Below are 22,574 nucleotides of genomic sequence, written 5' to 3'. Positions count from 1 at the left end.
TGCTAATCATCTTCCACGCCAAAATCTCAGCAATCTATATAGCAGAGATAGCAAATAAGATTTCTCAAACAACATAAAATAGGCTACTGCACATAAAGTTCATTTTAAGCATGCTACAAAATAAAGAGCAGCACAAGTTATTCTACTATTGATATTCAGTGGACTTAAGAATTAGGCTCATACATTTTAATTTCATGTTACAACAAGTCAGCAATTAATTTTCATGAGTAAAAACATCCAAAATATCTCATAATGCAGCATGCAAAATTATTTGAAAAACAGAGATGAATCAGTGAAAATCACTCAGCTGCATCTTCAGCTGAAGATTCACTTGTCCTTTAAAATGTGTAACTCACTTTGTCCTGCAGTAGATCAGTATTCTGAGACTAGAAGAAATCCTTCCTGTTTAATATTATCCCTAACATCACAGCACACCACTCATGTGTGCCCTGCATCATTTAATTGAACCTGTGTCGTTCTACACATTAGCCATAAGACTGCTACAGCAGGTTACATAGGTTTGAGTAAAGTGTTTTTATATGATGCATATATTAGTTAATTTCTCTAGCATAATAACATTAAAATATATTTTTAATCAGAAGTGGAGTATTAAAACCCAACTTCCAATGTCCTATGATGTACCATATATGCCATGGCATTTTAAAACCTTTTAAACATTTCTGCTAAATTAATTAGTTTTGCATTAAGGAGTCTCAATGCCTCCTATTAAACGCAACACATTTGAAGGACAATTAAACATTACGAACGATCCTTCTGAGGAAATAACGATTAAATAAAAAAGAAAAACAAGATTTTTTTGGTAGCAAACAAGAACACAAGCATACGTAAAAGACTTCAATTTATTTGTAAAGTCTTATGCCTGCAATATTTTAGATGCATTTGTTTGAGAAACCAGTCTTCTGTTTTGTTTTCGTAAAGAATGAAAACCCTAATGGAGTCCAGAAATCTGTTAATGGTACTAAAATTATAAGAGTATAGCAAAAGAAAAAACCCCACACACTAAAGTCTATATTATATATTTTTTATGTCTTTAAATGGAATTTACAGTTCTCCCTGGCAATGTGAATGAACATCCTATAATTTAGTCAATTTACAGATTACAGGTTCAAATTGACCTTGTAGCCCATAAAATTGCTCATCTTCAGTGCAGGATTAGAAGTGGGAAAAGAATGTCATAACTGTATTTAAGGAATTTACCATAACAATGGAAAGGAGGATATGCATGCATAATTTTAGCCACTCTTGCTCACATCACAGTTTTCAATTCTGAAACAATGCATATCCTGCACTCTTCTCCTGGTTAACCATGGTGGAAACCGTTTCAATTTACTCACCCACAGACATGACACTTGTATTCCCTCATCCCAAGGTGCCTCTTGACATGGTTTCTGGCATCTCCGAGCTGAGCTGTTGCAAAGTGGCATATCTTGCACTTGAATGGCTTTGATCCTAAGTAAAATTTAGCATAAGATATGAGTTGAATTAGAATAATGTATCACCCACTGTTAAAGAAATAAAAATTCCTGGGAAAAAATAACCTTTAAAAAAGTCTATCCCACATTTAACCTGTTTCAGATTATTGCCTAACGAAAAAAGCATCTCACACATAAATTTATAACTCCCAGGACACAGATGGTATATACTATACAGTACTCATTAGTTTCCTTAGGTTCAAGACTATAGAAACTATAACTATTGAAAATTATTCACTTTTCTCTTTCCATTTTTTTTTAACCAAAAAATATTAAAATGAAGCAGATAGCCCTTCAGCAAAACGACAAAAGTTGTTTTACACCATTTCCAAATGCTGAAACTCAGGTAGTGGCCTAAAAGTGGTTTGATATTGGTGAAAACTGAAAATGTAGGGGTTTTTTTTAAGCAAGTATATTTAAAGTAAAGTAATTTTACAAGTCTTCCGACACTGAATAGATTTTACATTAGCATTGGTATTTCAGATTTGTTCTGTCACACACAGAAAATGATTCATCACCTAGCCATTGTAATGACATGCAATGTATGAATATACAGTGGATAAAATATTATGCCTTTATGACTGTTTTATGGTCAAGAATTTATGATTATTCTGCAAACCAGAAGTATTGACATTTTGGCTATTATTTATTTCAAGAACAAACTTTAATATTAAATGTCTACTGCACAACTCTAGAATTATTTCTCCAAGGAAAAAGTACCAGCCTGTTTCTTGTATCGCAGCAGTGCAGAGAAAAGTCAAATTGTCTGTCTGTCTTAATTAACAAGGATCCTCTCCGGATCAAAGAAAAATTATTTTATTTTTCTATTGAAATAGCTGAGTTGGGCACTTATCAGTCTCTCTGTTACTAAGCAGCTACACTACCCCCAAGTATGAGTGTATATACTAAAGTATGCCATAGGACTTTTCAATTTTCTGACCACTAAATCCTCAAACCAATAAATTAAAATCACAGAACTGCCGTTAAAAGTAAGTACAATATGCTCACAGATTCTCCATATTACATTTCGTATATGTTTTGCGAAGTACTTCTTCCAATACAGTTAAGCATAATATGAAATATGTGTTCTTTAATAAATATACATAAAGAGCTCTGATAAGAAAAATGTTACACTATATCACACTTGATCAATGAACCTTTTTGCTTTGCCCTTGAAACAGAATCTCCTCCAAGAATCCATTGGTGAAATCGAGGATCTTAGTAAAAAAATTTTAGAGTCTTAAATTTCAATTTAATTCCCAAAAGCTGACGAAAAATGAAGCATTTAATTTTAATCTTCCAACTGAAATAAAAAAGTCAACAGTACTAAGCACGGGCAGACAAGGTTGAATATTTCACAGTTCAATGACAATGAAGCCAGATCTCTTAATACTTCCATTTCTACTGTTGGAAGTAGATGTAAAATATATTTAGCACCTGAATGGTTATATCTAGTCAGCTTTATATGTTTAAATGTCAAAAGCAGGTTGAAGCTGGAGCTAACAGCAATCACATTCTATCAATCACACCAAAAAAAACCAGTTTACTTAAATGATCCTGATAAAACTAAATTAATCATTAATTTGGTGACATTTCAAATCAACACTGCGTTCTATGAAGCGGCCCATGCAAATAAAGAAGCCTATCCTTGCATTAAATAAAAGAGTATTAAAAGTTGATGTTTTAACTTACGATCTTAGATACGAATTCCACAATTAATAATTTCAAGACCACAGTCAGAGTGGATTTTTTTTAATCTATTGGTGTTTACATTGCTGTTTTATATCGTGGAATTCAAATGCCAAGTGGATTCAATCCTATGTTCCTTTAGTTTCTCTCCTACTGATTAAATTGTAAATTTGTTCCTCATTCAGTTACTGCAGGCGTCCCGCAGGGCTTCCATACAAGACCTTTGCTGTTTTCCATTTACATGACTCCTTTGTGAAAAACTGTAGCTCAGACCAATCCTAACTATAGTGTGCTGACAATACACAAATGTATTATTCTGTTGACTGCTCCCATCCAAAAATCACTGAGGCCTTGAGGTTTTATTTATTTATTTCTTATATCCAGCGCTGAATATCTGTTAACATCTCCATTTAAACTCCTTGAAAATAAACTTGCTGGCAGGATACAGTCAGTACTTATCTGCTGAAACAAAATCAGTACATCTCCTTTTCAAGTTCCTGTTGCCAAATTAATTCCAATATGTTTTTGATAGAATAGAAAAGAATATGTTCTTAAGATGAAGGCATTGGTCTAAAACTTAAACAAATGGTGCAAAAAAATCTGTATTTAGTCGGAAGCTATCTGAAACAATACTGAATCAATTAACCGTGTCTTAGCCACGTTTACCACAAACTTCAATGGTTCTTATCTACTCTGTTGATGTGACACTACTGGCTTCACGTTTGGCTTTTAGATCACTGAGACAAATACTTCTGATATAGCATCTTTCCAACCAAATTACTTGAATAAATAAATAAATAAATGAAAAACCACAGAATTACTCCACCCACAAGTTACAATATGGAAACACAGTGTAAATTTTCCATAAAACTACAGAATTGGGGGGGGGGGGGGGGGGAGAAGCTGAAAACAGACTGAATTTCTCAAATCGTGCAGCTGTCTTACAGAGATGACTGTATATATATAAACACAAAAGATACTCAAAACAAAAAGTCACTGCCCATCTAAGCCAACATCATCTCTGTCTGGAGGCACAACTGTGCCTTCATCTCGGGCCCGATGCAGAAGCCTGGGCAGAAGCCCGAGGCAGAGCCACACAAAATACCATCATACAATTTTATACTTTGTTTAGGGTGTGGATAGTAAGATATCACATTTACTTTCGGCAAATCCTCCGTTAATTGAGAAATCTGATGAGAAACAAAAGAAAGATGATGTGGTTGCAGGTGATTTTTCCTCACATGTTGATTGTTAATTAAGTTTATGGGACCTGCATCAATTGAAAACTAAAAAGTCTTCCACCTCCGCTACTCCCTTTATTTGTCTTTACACTTCCTCATTTTCACTTGTCAACATGCGATGGACTTGCTTGTTATCTCCTCTCTAGCAAAGCTTTCTTTTCATTTGCAACGTGAAAATATCTTAGATTATTTAATAGTATTTTGAAACAATATTTTTCTATTAATGGAAATCATTAGTTGTGTCTGTCTGCAACTTTCCTTCTTCCCTACTCCCCTATCACCATCTCCTCAAATTAAAATTGAGCTAGATAAGGTTAGACACACATATACATATACATATCAATCCATGAACACATAAAAACATATGCACATCTGGATACAGAAGAAGTATTTAGAAAAAGCACATCATCAGAACAATAGATGGGAAAATAACTGCAGCTTTCCCCTTGTCATGCATCTGATGTTACCCTGGAACAGATGAGAGGGGCCAGCCATACTGCACTTTGCCTCACTAACAGCATAAGCGAGTTGGTAGCATAGGAAGTTCCCAATAACCCCAAAATATTTATTTCTTATTCAGCCTCAATTGTGATACAGATTGGATGAAAAGGTTCTGTGAAACACAAAATCACAAATATGGAAACGGGGACTGGAAGATAAATCCTTCTTCAAATTAGCTATTAACAATAGTCTCTGCATTACTATTTACGTGAAATAAGCAAATCATCAGAAAAGCAATCCATTTAAAGGTGCCGTGAGAAAGAGCCTAGATAAAACTCTCATCTGTAACCCTTCTAACACCCTCTCCTCAAGCACCATTGAAAAATGACTTGCGAAACAGAATGTATTCTTTTACTGCCTTGCATATTTAGGGCCACTCAAAAGCACAATGAAAATATACTTCATGATAAGACCTACGCACACAAGATGGTAAAAAGTACACTAACTTTTACTAAATGTTACAATCAATGATGTAACTTATATAAGTAGGGTTGCTTTGTCATATATTGATAGTTACCTCACTTTCACATCCACATTAACTTGATTTTAAATGCAATTAATACATATAGTCAAGGAAGACTAATGGACTACATTCTGCACTTAACCTGGTGGACATTTTCAAATGGCACAAGTGACCAGTGCAAACCTATTTTGCATTGTAAACGACTAAATAAATCTTAATGGATTAAGAATGATCAGCTATCAACACACAAGGGAAATTAAGTGCTGAAATGCCTACATTGATTATTTTAAATTATTAGCCTTACTCTGTTCTTGAATTTGTATGCTTTTAGTGAGCTTTAACACATTTACAAGACTTATTGACTATAATTACAAGAGAATTCAAGTAATGGACACATCAATTATAAGCAACATGTCTTGACCAGACAGTTGCATAAAGAATTCTAAAGAGAGCTCCATTAGCATCTTCTCCCTTGGTTTTATTCTGTTTTATCTGCCGTAAGAGGGCATATTAAGGGCTTATACAGCTGCTCTGACCATGTGAACATGACTGCCCCCCTAAAGACTTAACGTTGTATTCAAAGTTGGATATTGGGTGAAACAAAACAGATAACTATGTTTTTGCCAGGATAGAAATAATGCTGAAAGTGTTAAGTATGTGAGTTATTGGCATACATGAATGCTGCAGTTATAGTAAAATACTTCGAAAGGTTTGAAATACAATGTCCATGTTCCCCAAGATAAATTTTAAACTTTACTGTCCAGTCATGCCCTCTTTTTTTATTATTTATTTATTTAATAAAAAACCTTACAAAACTATTTCAGGACTATGCCAGGAATTACCATACTTTTATGTTTCTTTTTTTCTTACCTTTTTGTTCTCTTCCTTGTAACCATGCACTAAGTTTCAAATACTGCATGAATTTAAACTATAGCTTCCATAATAAGCCATTATTTAAAAGTACAGTAAAATAAACCTTACAGTTTTAATGAAAATATGTTCATTGAAATGTGAATTTATTATTCAAATCCACTCATAAATTCAACCATGGAGACACCACTTGTCTAAGCAGAGCTCAGTGATTTAGAAAAGCTGTCTATTTAAAATAAAGAATGTATGGCAGGTTTATAGAAACATCACAGTGAATTTTTACATAAATTTAGAACTGCAGCTTATGCATTTTTCTACAAAAATGTTTTTAAATTTTCCACTTAAAATTAAACATAAAAATGAATTGAAAGTGTGATCTGCACAGAAACTAAATCAGATGTTACAATCCTGTGCATCACATCAGCAGTACACACTACCTTCCTAAAAGGGTGACCTATTCCAATTCCCATAACTTATTTCTACAAAAACTCTTGATGCTCATTATTGGTATTTATTAAGGAATGATGTATTCACAAATTACTATCATGAAACATAATCTAACGCTGAAAGTGTAACTGAATTGAAATGAAGTAAACAATGTGGATATTTAACAACTGTGAGGAAGAGAAAGTTACAACAGCTAATTGTTCTCTTAAAACACCACTGCTGCATTATATAAATTTAAGAACTAACTAATGATTACAATTTAGATTAAAGGGAAGGAAATCTCTCTATATGAAACAAAAAGCAGAAGGGTAACTGCGTTTAAAATGTTCTTACATTTTCTACCCTTTGATCACTGTATTTTCATACCCCTAAAGGTAATTTTGAATTTCATCGGTGGCTCATCAAGCAATATGAATACCAGTTCATAAGAAATGTTAAAGAGATTAAAAAGCAGAAAAAGGCCAGCAGTAATAATTCACTCTGTTTGAAAGAGACCGGTTGCAAAGAGAGTATTTCCATACCTGTATGGGTACGAATATGAGCTAGGAAGGCCATGGAATTGCTACTTCTACACATCTTCCCACAGTACTTGCAGACGTTGCCTTGGTTCTCCTCCCTCTCTCTGTTTATTTGCTCAGTGTCCTCCACAATGTACTTATTCACTTCCCGCAGCAGCTCTTCATGCTGCTCTTTGATATGGAGAAACAAGTTCTGCTCCGAATCAAAGGGCTCCGTGCACTTCACACATTTGAAGGTTGCACCTCCTTCAGGCAGCTCTTCCACACTGGCCTGCTCGTTTCGCATGTGCCCAGCACTGGCCAAGTGCTGATGAAGGTTGCTCTCTGTGTAAAATGACTTTCCACACAGTAAACAATGAAAATGTTTTTCTTTTGAAGGGTGTTTCATGGCTATGTGAACATTTAGTCCGCTCAAACCATCTGCTAGAAAGCCACAGTCATCACAGCGAATACGTGTCAGTTCCCCAATGGAAACGCCTTCTGACTTCTTCTTTTTCCCACCACTTGGTGAAGCGTCTGCTTTCACTGCGAACTCACCAGCTCTCACTCCACCTGGCACCTGCCCTTCATCTGAATGGTCAACGGACTCCCCATCTTGACTGCTTTTTAATCTTACTATAGAAGAATCAAACTTGCCAAAATTTTGCATTCCCTTTCGTTTATCATCAGTACTGGTAACTGTTCCTAAAGCCTCATTACTACTTTCTTGCATGCCCTCAGCTGTTGAGCCATCTGCCTCCCAAATACTGTTATTTATAGTTACTTCTGCTTCACGTTGTGCTTCCATAAGGGCTTCTTCCTCCTCCCCAGTGGGATTCTTTTTGAAACTTCTGTCACCCTCTAAACTATGCAGATTCTGCACCACTTCTCCAATGTTTCCAGCAAAATTTGATTGCCATGCTGCACTTTTTGTTTCTGGAAGACTTAGTATAAGTGGGTTATCTCCTTTCAGTGACATTTCTTCAATAACGTCTGCGTTTCTACACTCCACTTCAGGTTTTTCTCTATCTGCTTCCAAGTTTTCCTCGCCTTTTCCTGAATTCAAGTTTGTGCCATCTGATCTATTTTCATTTTCTCCTGGGCAGCCATCTGAGTTGAGCAGCTCCTGACCATGTCCACTACCCTGCAACTCATAAGTGCCCACCTCTTTAATTGGTAACTCTTCATCAAGCTTAACAGCATTATCTGTCGGAGGACTTTCCTGGAATCCTTCACAAAGATTTTCTCCTTCATTTTTAGTTTCCTGTTCAGCTGCCCTTTCTATTGTGTTTTGAGATCTGCCTTCTTTAGTCATTTCTGGAAATGCATTTTCATCTAAGGCAATACACTCTGTTAAGCTTTTACATATATGATCACTTTCTCCTGCATCTCTGGCACATTCCATTTCACCTGAAACAGTTTTCAGCTCTTCTGCACTGTGATGGTGTTCCTCTTGGGACAAAGCAGAGCCTTCTTTAGCAGTACGCACTGTGTCTACATCCTCTACAGACAAAGAAGCATGAGATTCTCTTCTAACTTTATGTTTCTCTGTCGCCGCATGCCTAATCATCTCTCTTCGAGTAACAGCATAGTAGTCACAAGCCATGCAGTAGTATTCAAATTGTTTTGTATGCTTCCGTTTTACATGCAACTCCAATGAAGAGGAAGAATGAGCAGTGAAATCACAGTGTATGCACTTGTTGTCATTTGCATCCACCATTCTTCTCTGGAAGCAGGGGTCACCATCCTGGCTATCCTTTGCCGATTCGAGAAATGCTTGTTTTATATTTAACGAATCCCTAGCGTGTTCCAAATCTGGAAGCCTACTAGCATCTTCAATATTTCCCTCAGCACTTCCTTGGTCAATTTCCTGACCGTCTATAACAGAATTTCCCAAATCTAAAGTCTGGCTACCATCCTCAACATGTTTATATAGTGCAGGCACGGGGCTGTTAACCTTCTTGCTCGTAGATTCAAAATTTCCTCCTTCAGGGCTAACAATGATCTCTGAGTTCTGTTTTCCATGTCCTTCTATTTCCACACGATTTTTGTGTTTTTTGGTTGCGCAGTGACGTTCCATATCTCCTTTGGTTACAGTGTAGTAATTGCAAACCTTACACAAATAGCTGTACTGATGGCTGTGCTTTCGCCTGATATGAACAGTCAAATTTGTAACACTGGAAGCCAAAAGACCACAATGGGTACATGTCCTAGAAATAGTGCCTTTGGGTCTCCCTCTTTTTGGTGCGTCAGCTAAAACCAGTTCATTTTCACCGATTCTTTGATCAACTGGAACAAATTCCTTATTTCTCAATATGTTTTCTGCAGCTGAGGATGGAACGTGTATAATTTCTTTATCAAACTCTGTATTGCCCTCCACGGAAATGGAAGGATCCATCACTGTTTTAATACCACCAACCCCAACACAAACTTTTTCAATACATTCCTCAAAACGGAGTCCAATATTATTTTTCCTGGCATTTTCAAGGTGCTTGCTTCTTTTGATATGCTTCTCCATTCCTTCCTTACTCAGTGAGTAAAGATTACATGCTTTGCAGAGAAAGTGATATTCCTGTGCATGTCGGAGTTTTATGTGCCTTGTAAGAACAGTGGAAGATCTCGTCTTATAAAAACATTTTTTACACTGAAATTGAGTTTTACTCAGAAGAGAATGTTTTAGTTCATTTTTATGATTCACAAAGGAAGAGTCTGGAGGTTTTGTTTTCGCTGATACTTTAATTTCCTTTGCAAGTTTTTGGCTACTGTTTGATACTGAGTTAGCATAACTTACCACTTGCAAGGTCAGACCAGTGTTACTCAATGGAGTACCTTGTTGAAATAATGAACTGTCATGTTTCTCATCTTTTTGGTGGTTTATCAGCTCTTCTTGTGTTTGAAAAAAAAGAACACAAGTTGGACAACTATGGGACATATTATGTACTTCACTCATATGGCTTTGAAAGTTTATCACATTCAAGCTGGTAAATGAGCAAAGTTGACAATTAAAGCTACAACTTCCCATCTGGTGTTCAGTATTCTGACAGTGTTGCTGCATGTCTTCCTTGTCTCCACTGGAATAACTACATGTCTGACAATGAAACTGAATACTTTTTGTATGAAAATTTACAACATGGATTTCCAAACTTTCTTTGTTCTGGAAAAGTTGATCACAGTCAACACAAGTATGATGAATACTACAATCTGCAGTAAGTTCAACTTCAGAATTTTTAGTTTTTGTAGTGCTAGAAGAAAGTGTATCTGGCTTTCCTTGAGTGAGATCCTGAATTTCTGAAGTAGTATTACAATTACTCTTATAATTTGTTTCTAATTCTGTATGTGATGTAGGGCTTGAATCACTCGGTTTAAGCTGTAAGCTGGAGATATGCTTCATGTATACTCTTCGAATTTCAGATCTGCTTCTCTTACCCAACAAACTGTACCTTCTTTTAACTTGCCTTTTTAATCTAAAAGATCTATTTCCTCCAAACGGAGCCCTTAGCAATACAATATTTCTTTTATGTTCCAGTCTATCAAATTTCTTTGTCACATTTAAATTGCTGACTAGCTTTCTGGTAGCTGAAGGAAGTTCTGATTTCTGCAAGAAATCTGAAGATCCAGGTATTTCTATTTTTTCAGTATGAACTTCATTATTTCCTTCTACACTGAAAGAAAGCAGCTTTCCTATTACAGAATCTGTTTTTTCAGCAGGAACATTTGTAGATGGTACCATTTCAGCAAGAAGTTCAGTGTTATCACTTTCTTTAGATGGGCTTACTTTTGAGTCTTTCAATGCACTGCAAACATTTAATTCTTTTGCATCAGCTGTCCTTGCCTTTAGTTTACTGCTCCTGAGTCTTGCTCTCACATTCTTCTCTCTGGTTGCAGTAGACTGTGTTTTTTTAAAGGATTTTTTTGTCAATATTTGTACAAATCCTCCCCGTGCAGCAAGATTTTGTCGTCGAAGGTGCGTCTTGCCAAGGAAATGAGAATTTAGGAGATTTTCCTCAGCACTCTGAAAACCACAAAGATCACAACAAAATACCTTTGATTTCTCATGATCTTGCTTAGCATGTATATGTAATGTTGAATTACATTTAGCTGTGCAACTACAGTGAGGGCACATTTGCTCTTTGGATTCTTGAGAGTGGCCTTCTTGTATATGCTTTTCCATATCAGAGCAGGATGGTAAAAACTTATCACATGTTTTGCCTTTATGATCTTCGTCCACATTTCTAACTCCACAGTCAACACTGATTTCTTCTGAAGAAGCTAACTTTTCAGGAACAGCAGCTGAAATCTCTTGTGAATGTTTAGTTTCCTTGTGAATTTCCAGTATAGCACCATCAGCACACTTGAAGTCACAATGCAGGCACGTGAAATTTGAATTACATATGTTACCATCATGACAGCCAGTAACTCCTTCAATTTGTACAACTCCAGCTTCTATATCACCTGCTTCTCCAGCTAGAATTTTGTGCAGCTTTCTGTCACTGTCTTTCTCATCAGCAGAAGACATTAGCTTTCTTTTTTTGGAGATATTTTCAGGTCTCTCGGCTTCAACAGCGCCCAAGTTTGGTGATCCTAATAATGCCCTTTTGTTTGCGCCGTTCCCTTCTCTTGTCTTTTCAAGGTTCCTGAACACTTCATCTGATATGAGCCTTGTTCTCTCCTGAGATAAAGAGTCACATTCAGCACTGTCTCCTAATGCATTTCCCAACTTATTTTGCAAAGTCTCATCAAAATCATCTCTCTTCTGATTATCCTCCTCATCCATTTTTAACATGAATACTGTCAACTGTAGATCATTTGGCTTAGTACCTAGAAAATAAAAGAATTTTTATTAGCTTCTTATACACAACCAAAATTTATAAGGCTAAAGTTAGAGAAAAAGCAATATAGCAAATTAAAATTCTGGCAGGAAGATTTACACAATAAAAGATACGAGGTTGTAATATCAGTATAGTGTCAAACCCTATGGCACTAAAGATCAAATCAGCTTTTTGGCACTTGGTTACAGAGCTCCTACTATGATGAGTACCATGTGAGCTAGCACTGGCTTCAAAAGATTTGCTGCAATCAAATAATTTACAAGTAGCATTGCTGAGACTCACATGCTTAGCAACTATGTTAATTTGATATACGTGTTTAAACTTTTACACACTTAAACTTGGGCAGATAAGCCTAATCTTTGTTTCTATGTGCATTTTTAGGATATTCTACACATAAACAGATTTCACTGAATCAATCATGGAATACTCAACATTTCCAGGTCAAGAAATCCAGGATTACTAATCTAAAAGTTCCCAGGAAGAAATGGTCACGACTGCAACAACAAGCAAAACAAACCCAGCACAAACTTCAAGTACTATGAGATTTTCTTTCCTTCCCAATTAAGATTACTGACTGAAGAGGAAAAACCCTAACAGAGACACGTTCTAAAAAAATATATCACTATCTAAGCATAGTTCTCCACCATTTGTGGAATACCTTCTATCCTCTGAGCTTCATTTCCCAACAACAACAAAAAAAGGGTGTGCGGGGGGTGGGGGGGTGAGAGGGGGAAGGGAAAGTATCTTTGAAGCCCAGCACAAACTCTAGCCATCCAAATCCAGTTCCCAAAAGCTTCCTCTCAGCTGCTCAGTATGACCTTCTTGTTCCCAAAAAGATGTCACCACCAGAAATCTGATGCTACCAGCACAACTTATAAGGAGAATAAGAGTGAGAAATAAAATAGACATTTATTCCCTTTTCATTTTGATATGGTGTGATTGAGAATTGGAAGTGCATTTCTTTTTCACAGGTGATTAAATACTAAATGTTTATCTGTGTGCTTTATGCTATGATGCAAATGTCAGTTTGTTACAGATCCAAGTATCCAGATTTTTTGTTCAGTTATCCATTGAATGAGCCCACGACTACACACCTAAGTACTTCCTGACAAGATTAAATAATTATAATATTTATTATATAACAGACAATGCAGTGTACAAAAAGAAAAAAGAAAGGAATGCAAGTACATTTCAAGAACAAATATCTTTGAGGACTATTTAACAAATTATTAAACTGGGAAAAAGTACCCAAAATAGCTGGACTTATCTATGGAAGTAAAGACAAAATTGCTTTTCTGCTTTATCTGTCAATTGAATACAAAGAGGTTGCATATACTGAACATATCTTGCTTAAGAAACATCAAGAAATTGCTTCAAGGACAAGCACTACAAGTCCATCCTTACACGTCTGCAAGCAGCAACCATGGGTCCTTTTTCTCACTGCGCTTCCGCAGCCCACTACTGAGACCTTACCGTTCTTCCCTTATATGACCTGGGAAAAAAAAAAGAACAGTTTTTTCTTGCTGTACGAGACAATTTGCAACCTCAGAACAATTCTCCATCTTCTTTATAGGATTCTTTCCTCTCAGAGCATTTGATTTATCAGAGAACCTGTCCAGCAGTGAACTAGTACCTGCACTGGAAATTTCCACTATCAAAGGCTGTAGATGGATAATTAGTGGCTTCTCCATTGACAAAAATTCACACATACGAGCTGTATTAATAAGTAGAGGATTTGTGGCTCCTCACCATACTCTCTTCTGACATGCTTCATGCCCATTCAAAGTCATCCTATAATTTGATTTAAACCTTAAAGTGCTGTCACACCTAGATCAATCTCTGACAGTAGTCGCAAACCACTTTCAGCCAGCGATGCAGTAATCACCTAAGGTGGATGCTTCCCAGCTGTCACAGAAAGGCATCAGCTAGTTTCAGAACAAGCCTTCCCTGCCATACCTGCTCAGCTCATTTCCAATAGCCACCTGCAAACCTCAGAAAAGGTGTCTGGTTATTTGCATGCTGTACCTGCAGGCTGAGCCTCACTTCTCATCATTTGTTCACTAACTCTTCAATAGAAGTTCATCCTTCTCTGTGTGCTAGTGAAAATCCCACATCGCAATACCAGCTCTGGCAACCTTGACTGGTTGGATTCAAGTCAGTCATAATGCATTAATTAAGGACTACTTAATACACTTAAAATAAAGGAAATATATAATTTTTCTATCTTCGTAAATTGTAGTCACAAATGGGTTGCTAGGCAGATGTAAAATGCAAAACTCAAATCTCATTGCCAATAATTTCAATATGAAATTAAAATATTCACATACACAATACAGACATGCAGATATATGTCCCAGCCTTCTTAGCTAACCCCTACAGCTCTCCAAGATGTACTCCACGTCACAGACACTCAGTATTTCTCATAAAGCCAACAACCCCGATGCAAGCTCTCACGCTATTCAGTCTGCCTTCACTTTTTAAGGATTCCCATAAAGTTTTTCCAAGTAACAATTATCTAAAGCACAACAATGCTTTAGATAACGGGTAAGCATCTAATGTGTTGCACGAATATATCAGATGGGATTTATGCAGGCCCTGAGAGTGCACCAATAAGACGGGACAGGTACAACACAGCTGAGCACTGGGAACACAGAACAGAGCCAAATCTTCAGAACTTCAGCAGTGTAATACTCAGTTCCATCCAACAGCATCACCCTTGATGTTCAAAATGGAGCGGTTCTAACTCAAAAGTGAATTGACTTTTTGTAACATAAATCTTTTGTTAATGTTCATATAAATTAAGTATAGCTGAACAGATTCTTAAAAGATATGACCAAAAATTAATTTGGCACATTAGCTTCAGGTTAACAAATTCTTCTGCGTGGAGACAGTCATACATTACCTAATGCATTTTAAGGTTCTTTGCAGCACGTTACTGTTCATAAGTTTTCAAAAGAAACCTGTTGTGGCCCTAACATTCGTGATAAGCTCAATAATTCTACTGGGAACATTAGCTAAGCACTGAGCATAATGATTTTCTTCACTAATTTCTCAAGTGCTCACAAGAAGTTAAACATGTTTTTAAGATCTTCAGAATGTTCCGTGTGCTACATCTGCACAGGAAACATACCAAAATCTTCGCCACATATACTAGGCAACGCACATTTTTTAATTACAAGTCCATAACAGAATATTTTGGCTGTGTCACAGAAGCTAATACAGCTAAAGATTCTCCTCTTTCTCAGTCCACTGCCAACCCTTAAATGAAGTCTGGGAAGGGTTGGATCCTGGCTCCACTCCATCTGGTCACTCAGGTACACTGCATGCACCTGAGCACCTCTGGGCTGCCCCTGCCTTCCCACCAGGTGCTCAGTCACTGGTTCAAGCCATGACTTAGCATTTCTGCTACAATGGAAAACAAATTTATTTTCTCCCCATTAAAATTCCCTTTTTCAGACATTTAACTATTTCAGTGAAATCATGGATACAATGAAGCAAGAACATTTTAAGGAGCTCCTTAAAAAGATAGAACAAAGCTGAATTTGAACAACTTGATATAAAACCTTTGTGCCAAATAAACATTTTCTCATTTGCAAAGGCATACCATCCTCCTTCATCAACTTACAGGTATTTCTTAGTGTCTGACAAAGGTAATTCTCTTCCTTCATAAAGAGTATTTAAGAGAACAGTCTCTCACTGATGGAACAGAAAAGATAGTATTGTTGGTTCAAACAGAAAAAGGATCACCTTTTCAGTTCAACTATTAATTACATGTGAGCTTCTCTGTAGCTCAAAAATGCTGGAACTTCAAGCTGTGAATCAGAATCCTTTTCTTTATGAAAAGCCACTCATTTTGTTAGCACACCAGAGCCTCCAGAAGAGACTTCCAAACAAGCTATATATAGCCTTTCGAAGATGAAGAACTTTGAAACTTCCTCATTGATGCATCTTCAGTAGTTAAAATAAGAAAATAAAGAGCCCACTGATCAGCCCAATATCTGCGCTGTCTATCTGCACTCATTAATGTCATTTTCTCACCGACATCAGAAGGAACAATAAGGGCATCACCTTGCACTCACATCTGTCTTTTTTTCTGCCTCCAAACCACTGAAAGCCCTTCAGATTGGGGGATAATGCTAAAATAAAGGAAATCTTTATGAACTCTTGACATAAAATATAGATATATATTAACTCATGCCCCCCAAAAAATGGAAAGGAGAGCTTCTTCATTATTCGTTCACTTCAGAGAGGACCAAACGTCGCTCAGTGCAGATCACTCACTGGATTTGCTTTGAGGAGAGTCCACACACACACATACAAAAAGAAGCCTGGATACGTAATTCTAAGTGCTGTCAGAAAATTGCACGTTCAAGGCATAAAATAAGAGAACTGAACTAATAGTTCCTAAAAAGCGTTCAATAACCCCAAGATCTTCAATTTTTGAACTTTAAAAGAGATTTCTGTGTTGTGAACTGTAAACTCAAAGTTCTATTTCCAGAGGAAGGCATAAATATAGCAATAAAAATAAAAATATACATCAAACTCACAATCAGAGAAATATCATATTTCTATAGGACTGTGATATTTATGAATGAACAGCACCATTTAAATATATTTAAAACAGTTTCATCATCAGGTCCATTTCTTGGAGGGAAACATCTATGAACAATATAATCACATTTTCATACAGAGTAATGAGTCTCTTGGTTTGTGAGGAATCCCAGTTACATGGCTTCATGGAAGATGCAATTCTGACCAACTCTGACAATTAAAACTAGACAGAAAGAAAAAATGCAATTTGAATCTCTTCTCTATCATAGGCTGCGTTGCCCTCTTACACACGGTAGGGCACACTGAAATGTGTCAGAGGAAGCACAAATGCTTCTCAGGCTGCCACCTGCAAAAAGATGTTAGAAGTTTTAACTTTTCACTGCATTCTTGCAGAAAAAGACAAAGTGTTATTTCTTCCAAATGGCTCTTAGAATGTTTTACCCTAGAAACCCTGACTCTCTACTCCTATAAGACTCATGGAGTACAATTTTCCTAGACAAACATTCTGATAGCTAATATTCAACAACGTTTACTAAATTTTCATCAACTTTCTCTTAAAACAAAGAGAACACAAGAGAAATGGCCATACTGGCCCTTTGTTTTTGGCATCACTGTGACAGGAGCAGCAGCCAAGAGGCCTTGGCCATCACTACCCAGGCAGCACGTCTGCTAGCACCAGGAGGGGCAGCAGCACAGCTGGAAAGCCCAATGCAAGTGCCCAGCTCTGGGCTGGCAGCCAGGAGCCCATTTTCTAAGTAGAATCCAGATGCAGGATGGAGATAGGAACTAGAAGAAACTCACTGAGCAATACCTTGTAGTATGTAAAAAATTACCTAACCAAAACTATTAACAAATTAAAGTCAGAAAGACAACAGTTTGGGTGCATTTAATCCACACCAAGTGCAAGCACGTGGAACTAAATTAATTAAATAAATAGATATCATAGTCAGTGTGAAGTTAGGACACCAAAGGTATATAAAAGACATCAACAGGAAGGAGAATGGTAAAAGGCAGGAAGGGAAATCCAATGTGCTTTAAATGTTAGTATTTTCTGAATGATTGTTTTAATTGCTTTGCCTTGACTCTAACTTCCACTGAGATCAAACGCACCCACATGGTTTAGTTTAATGTACTTATTCTCATCTTTTAAATGGTGGCAGCAAAGAATGCATACAGGAATTGGTTCGTATACGTACATACTCAGTGTTACCGTGCTTCCTGCTTTCAGCTGCGATGTTTCAATAGGCCAATGAGGTGAAAAGGGCTGCACTGATATTATATATGATATTTCACTGAACACCTAACATAAGAAGACAGGGTTGTTCGTGCAGTAGGTTAAGAAAAGTTTCCAGAGAAGAACACAAAGTGCACACATACTTCTAAAGAAAAGGAGAAATTAATAAAAATAAAAGCATTCTTCTGACACCTGGTGGCCACTTCACAAAAGGAAGTAATTGCATTGTAACCAAGAGAAGCAGTTCAAACAAAAATGCCCTACACATCTCTTTAGTAGGCATATCTACAGAAATGACAGCCGATATTATTGTAAGTTAAAATATACGCTCATTAGAATATGTATGTTTACATATATGAATGTATCAGATGAAGGTAGTATCAGCATTAACACACAGCAACGTACCCAATTTTATCTCTTAGCTTATTACACAGAGACAAAACCTCTTTCTCTGTACAAAGAAACAGAAGTGAGCACACAAAGTATTTCAGCTCAATCCTGTAAGACACATGAAATCCCGACATTCTTTTCAGTTCTGATTTTCCAGTTACGTTCCTTAAATAAGGCAGAGGGGGAGGAAGGGAGGAATGGGTGAAGTGGGGGCTGCTTCTCATTTCAGAAGGGCTCTGCGCTGTAGATGCTGCCCCTAATCCCTGTCACAGTACGTTAGCTCTCCAGTACACTTAGCAGAACATAAGCAGCAGCTTCATTTCTTTGTATGACTGTATCTCTAACGAAGAGAAAGCAATATCCATCATTAGAAAACTGTTCAAAAAGACGATAGCTGTACACAGTTTTCAGCTACATAGGTGATAAACCCTTAACACTCAGTGGAAAGGCTGCATGTCAAATTACACCTTTTCTCCTCAACAGTTTCTTCTAATACACACAAGCAATCACAATAGCACTGCCATCTCCTCTGCAACAGAGAGGGTGATTTTCTCTCCGATAACCTCAGATGATTGTCACCAAAATTTACCCATGCACAGCAGTGTAAGACTTGTCTTCCTCCGTAATAACTGTTACTTGTTTTCAATCACACAAACCTATGCTTCAGCTGAAGTCACTGAACAGCCTTTGAAGCTCCGTACTTCCGCATGCTGAAAAGTTCAAGAGTTTACCATTGGATTTTACTCTAATTTCCATCGCTGACTGTGACAACAGATGGAAGTAAATAAACGGCAGCAACGGGAGGCATCCAGATGTTATGGTTGCACGTGCAGTATGAGATGAGACAAAAACTGTTGCTGCCTTCTGCAGTGTCTGTAATGAATCACAAGCTACTCTCATGGCACAACGTGGAGCTTCTTCCCTTCACATTCCCCACACCCTTTGCCTGAGCTGAGCCATGAAGCTACAAAAGGTGCCTTAGCTCCAGCGATGGAAGGAAGAGAAACAGAAAGATGAGGGCAAGAGCAGCACCTGCTTTGTGCTGCAGCCCACGCAGAGCAGGAAGAAGTTCCCAACAGGTCTTCCAGGAAGGAACCAGAGAGGAGAAGGGACACTGCCATCACTCATAAACCCCCAACTAACCGCCTGCATACAGAATTCACATTGCTGATACTTGGAAATAAACAGCAGGAAGGTTTCAAATGCCATTGTTTATCAATAGTATCCATTTGTTCCACATCTATTTGTGTCAGTGCAACAAATTTTGTGCCCATCTAAGGCCCTGAAACTTTGTAATCTTTCAGAATTAGCAATATATTTGAGCACAGGAATAGTTTCAGAATGATTCCTCCTAGGTCAGGCACAAATGTTCAAGTGCACTCCTAAACAAGGATTCAACTAGCAGTGAAAATTTCCATGTCTCCTCTAGGAACAGTGTGTGCACTGCAGTTGCACTGGGTACCACAACACTTACTATCTACACCTTATACAAATTATGCAGCTTTATTTTGTTCTATCAAAAAGCTGCACCTTGCTTATTAGTTTTCTATCACCTGGATAACTGGTGCAAATTCTTTTTCTTATGTTGAGGTACATCATGCAACAGCTACTACAGGACTACAGTCCATTTTCTTCAGTTTATCACAAAATCATACCTCCAGCCAGGGCCCCAAACCATCAAAGACCTCACTGAAAAACATCAGAGACAGGATCCAAGATAACAGTCTTCTCCTCTACCCAATTTCTAGATGCAGCAGAGAACCCAAAGGTGAAGTACTCAGGGTTAACATCAGTAGCAGGGAGGAAAAACAGGTGCCAGCAAATCCAGTGATCCCCAGAACCGCCTCCTTCTACTCAGACCCCTTTCGGACAAGCAGCTTAAACAACTGCAACAGGCTCAGGGATCCTTTCCAGATAAACTCCCTGCACCGCACACCAACAGGACCACCTGATTTGTCCTCATATATATCCTGGGGCCTGGAACTTGTGCACGTTGCCTTTGTTCCGCTATACATCACTCTGCATTGGGAACGCATTAGGAGAGTGTTATTACTAAAAATACTACTAATTCCCTGAAAAGCTCTGAGTTAAAATCAATCTTACAAACTTTCCTGAGATCAATAGGTTTTAATGAACAAAGAAAACATATTCTGCGGTGACAATGGGCAAGCTCACAGAGACCAAGCTAAAGTAAGAAATTACAGCTGTCCCAGCATTTCCTTAGAGAAAAAAATTGACATACTACTAAGTAGGCTATCACTCAGTTCAGACTCCACAAGGGTCTGGAGGATCGCAAGCTTACGGGCTTACCTGCATCATGATTTATAAGAGTGCAGCCAGGATACAAAGCCAGTTCTCACCACCACAGACAGGGCAGCACTTGGGCTCCTCAAGTCTCAGCTCACTAAGCAATGGAGCTACATCAGCCCAAATTACAGAGCTAATTTCTCTGATGGAGGAATACGGACACAGAAAGCGTGCTGCAAGCCAGACAGGCTGCCTGCTTCCTTTACCAAAGAGAACAGGCACAGTCTATTTGATTCTCAGGTGGTAAAAAGGGGGAAACATCCCCCATCTCAGGTGGGAAACATCCCCATGTTTCACTCACCAGTAGCTATTTTCCTGGTATTCAACCTGTGAAATTAAAAAGTTCCACAGGATTTCTTGTCCCAGCTGTAATCATCAGTGGGGAAAAAAGATAACAATCTGAAACAAAGCTTACAGAAAACAAGAGCAAAACTGTCTTTGTATTTTCTAAAGTAAAACATAATATTAAGTGTCCCATTCCATTTTGCATTTTCCAGAACACCAGACTATTACATCCTACTTTTCCAAAGCACTATGATTCAGATTTTTGTTTTCCAGTAAATTCCATTAATATTTGATAATCAAATACAACTTCTGTTTCGTCAGCTCTGCAGCCTTCCCCTGTAGATCCTTTCACTTTACATGAAGCAGGAAAGGAATTCACTTCTAACAGTTCCTTGTAATTCTATTTTACAATTAAAAAACATCATTTCCTAGCACTAGCTCCATTTTTCAAGACTCTAATATATGATACATTTTCTATAAAGTTAACCATACAGAAGATTTTCCCTGTTCAACCTCTGTAACAGCACAAATCACAGTTAAATAAATATGCAAAGGTTCCTATTAAAACAACCACTATATCTTTCTCATCAAACTTAATTCTGCATTACCGTGCTTAGGTCATCTAAGTATTCTTAGAGGCACATACATAGGAAAAAAATACAGCTATGAATTCCTCACAAAATCCTCTCGCAGAGAAGTCTACACTTGGGCTCTCAGCTAGTTAGAAGACACCCCACTGCCACTACTGTTATAAATAAAAAGAATGCATGCAAAAAACTTCTAAATTCAACTCAAGTCACTGTGAAGAGGGCATTTGAAAGTCAAGACACTGCTTCAAATGCTTAAAAAACCCTCAGACAGTAATGTCAGATACCCAGATTTTATTATTTTATCTCCTGAAATTGTTATTCGCAGTTGAAAACAGAGAAATAAAAATATGTTTTTGCAATCAAAATTAGTTGTTATTTAGAAAACTCAATTAAGAATGAAAAATTAAGTGGCATTAGCCTATTTTTAATAAGTTGCAGGTTTTTTAAGTGCCCAATTATAAAAGAAAAAAGGACTACAGAATAAAGATAGCAAATACACAAATTCAAGGCTATTAAAAAGCAGACACATGAGATCCCATGTATCTTGTGCCATTGGTAAAAAGGTTGTTTTATTATCAGTGTAACTAATCACAATGAAGCCATCTCTTACAACTGAAGTCATTATAATGAATTTTCTTTACAGCTACAGAGAAATGGGATTTGCTGTTCCATATCAAACTAGAACAGGCTGTATAAATTCTTCTTCATATTTACTGTTAAATGTAATTTTTATCTATAAAATCAGCCATGAAATATTAAAAACCGAAACAACAGAATTTATATCCTTTACTTAATTTAGTTTAAACGGTCTATTCACTAAAGAGAGGGAAAGAAGGTTACATATGTATTATGGCATGCCCTCCCTTCTCCTCTCTAAGCATTTCCATTATAAACCCCTTAGTTTTTTGGAATTTACAACCGGGCTGTAAAAATTCACTTCACACTGAGAGTTGGTACACTTTTCCTTTTCGAATTTTAAAATAAATAAATAAATAAAACCATTCCAGGAGCAAGATGAGAAAGCCACAGAGAGAAGAAAAAAGCAATCGGAGTAGGAACTTCTTTGCTCAGCTGCCGATATCGGGCAAGGAAGGGCTGTGCAGCCCCACAGCTGTCCTGCCCACTGCCTTCACACAAAAATGCCCTGGAGGGAAGGGCAGAGTTGGGGCCATGCAGGCTGAGGAGTC

General features: G+C 37.3%; 1 protein-coding gene across 1 annotated transcript in view; it reads right to left on the bottom strand.

Annotated features, from left to right (window-relative positions):
• The window catches only part of ZNF407 (zinc finger protein 407), a 332,009-nt gene that overhangs the window by 293,655 nt on the left and 15,780 nt on the right, over nt 1-22,574 (bottom strand). The window contains exons 2-3 of the mRNA XM_065753095.1: nt 7,226-12,019; nt 1,356-1,470 (exon numbers count right to left, since the gene is read on the bottom strand). Coding sequence (XP_065609167.1) covers nt 1,356-1,470; nt 7,226-11,984 — 4,874 coding nt within the window. The 5' untranslated portion in view covers nt 11,985-12,019. The remainder of the gene's footprint in view (nt 1-1,355; nt 1,471-7,225; nt 12,020-22,574) is intronic.

The sequence above is a fragment of the Cyrtonyx montezumae genome, unplaced genomic scaffold (assembly GCF_038088225.1).
Source record: "Cyrtonyx montezumae isolate F1298 unplaced genomic scaffold, pur_monq_1.0 scaffold_8, whole genome shotgun sequence".
Taxonomy (NCBI): Eukaryota; Metazoa; Chordata; class Aves; order Galliformes; family Odontophoridae; genus Cyrtonyx; species Cyrtonyx montezumae.
This window is presented reverse-complemented; position numbering and strand designations above follow the sequence as displayed.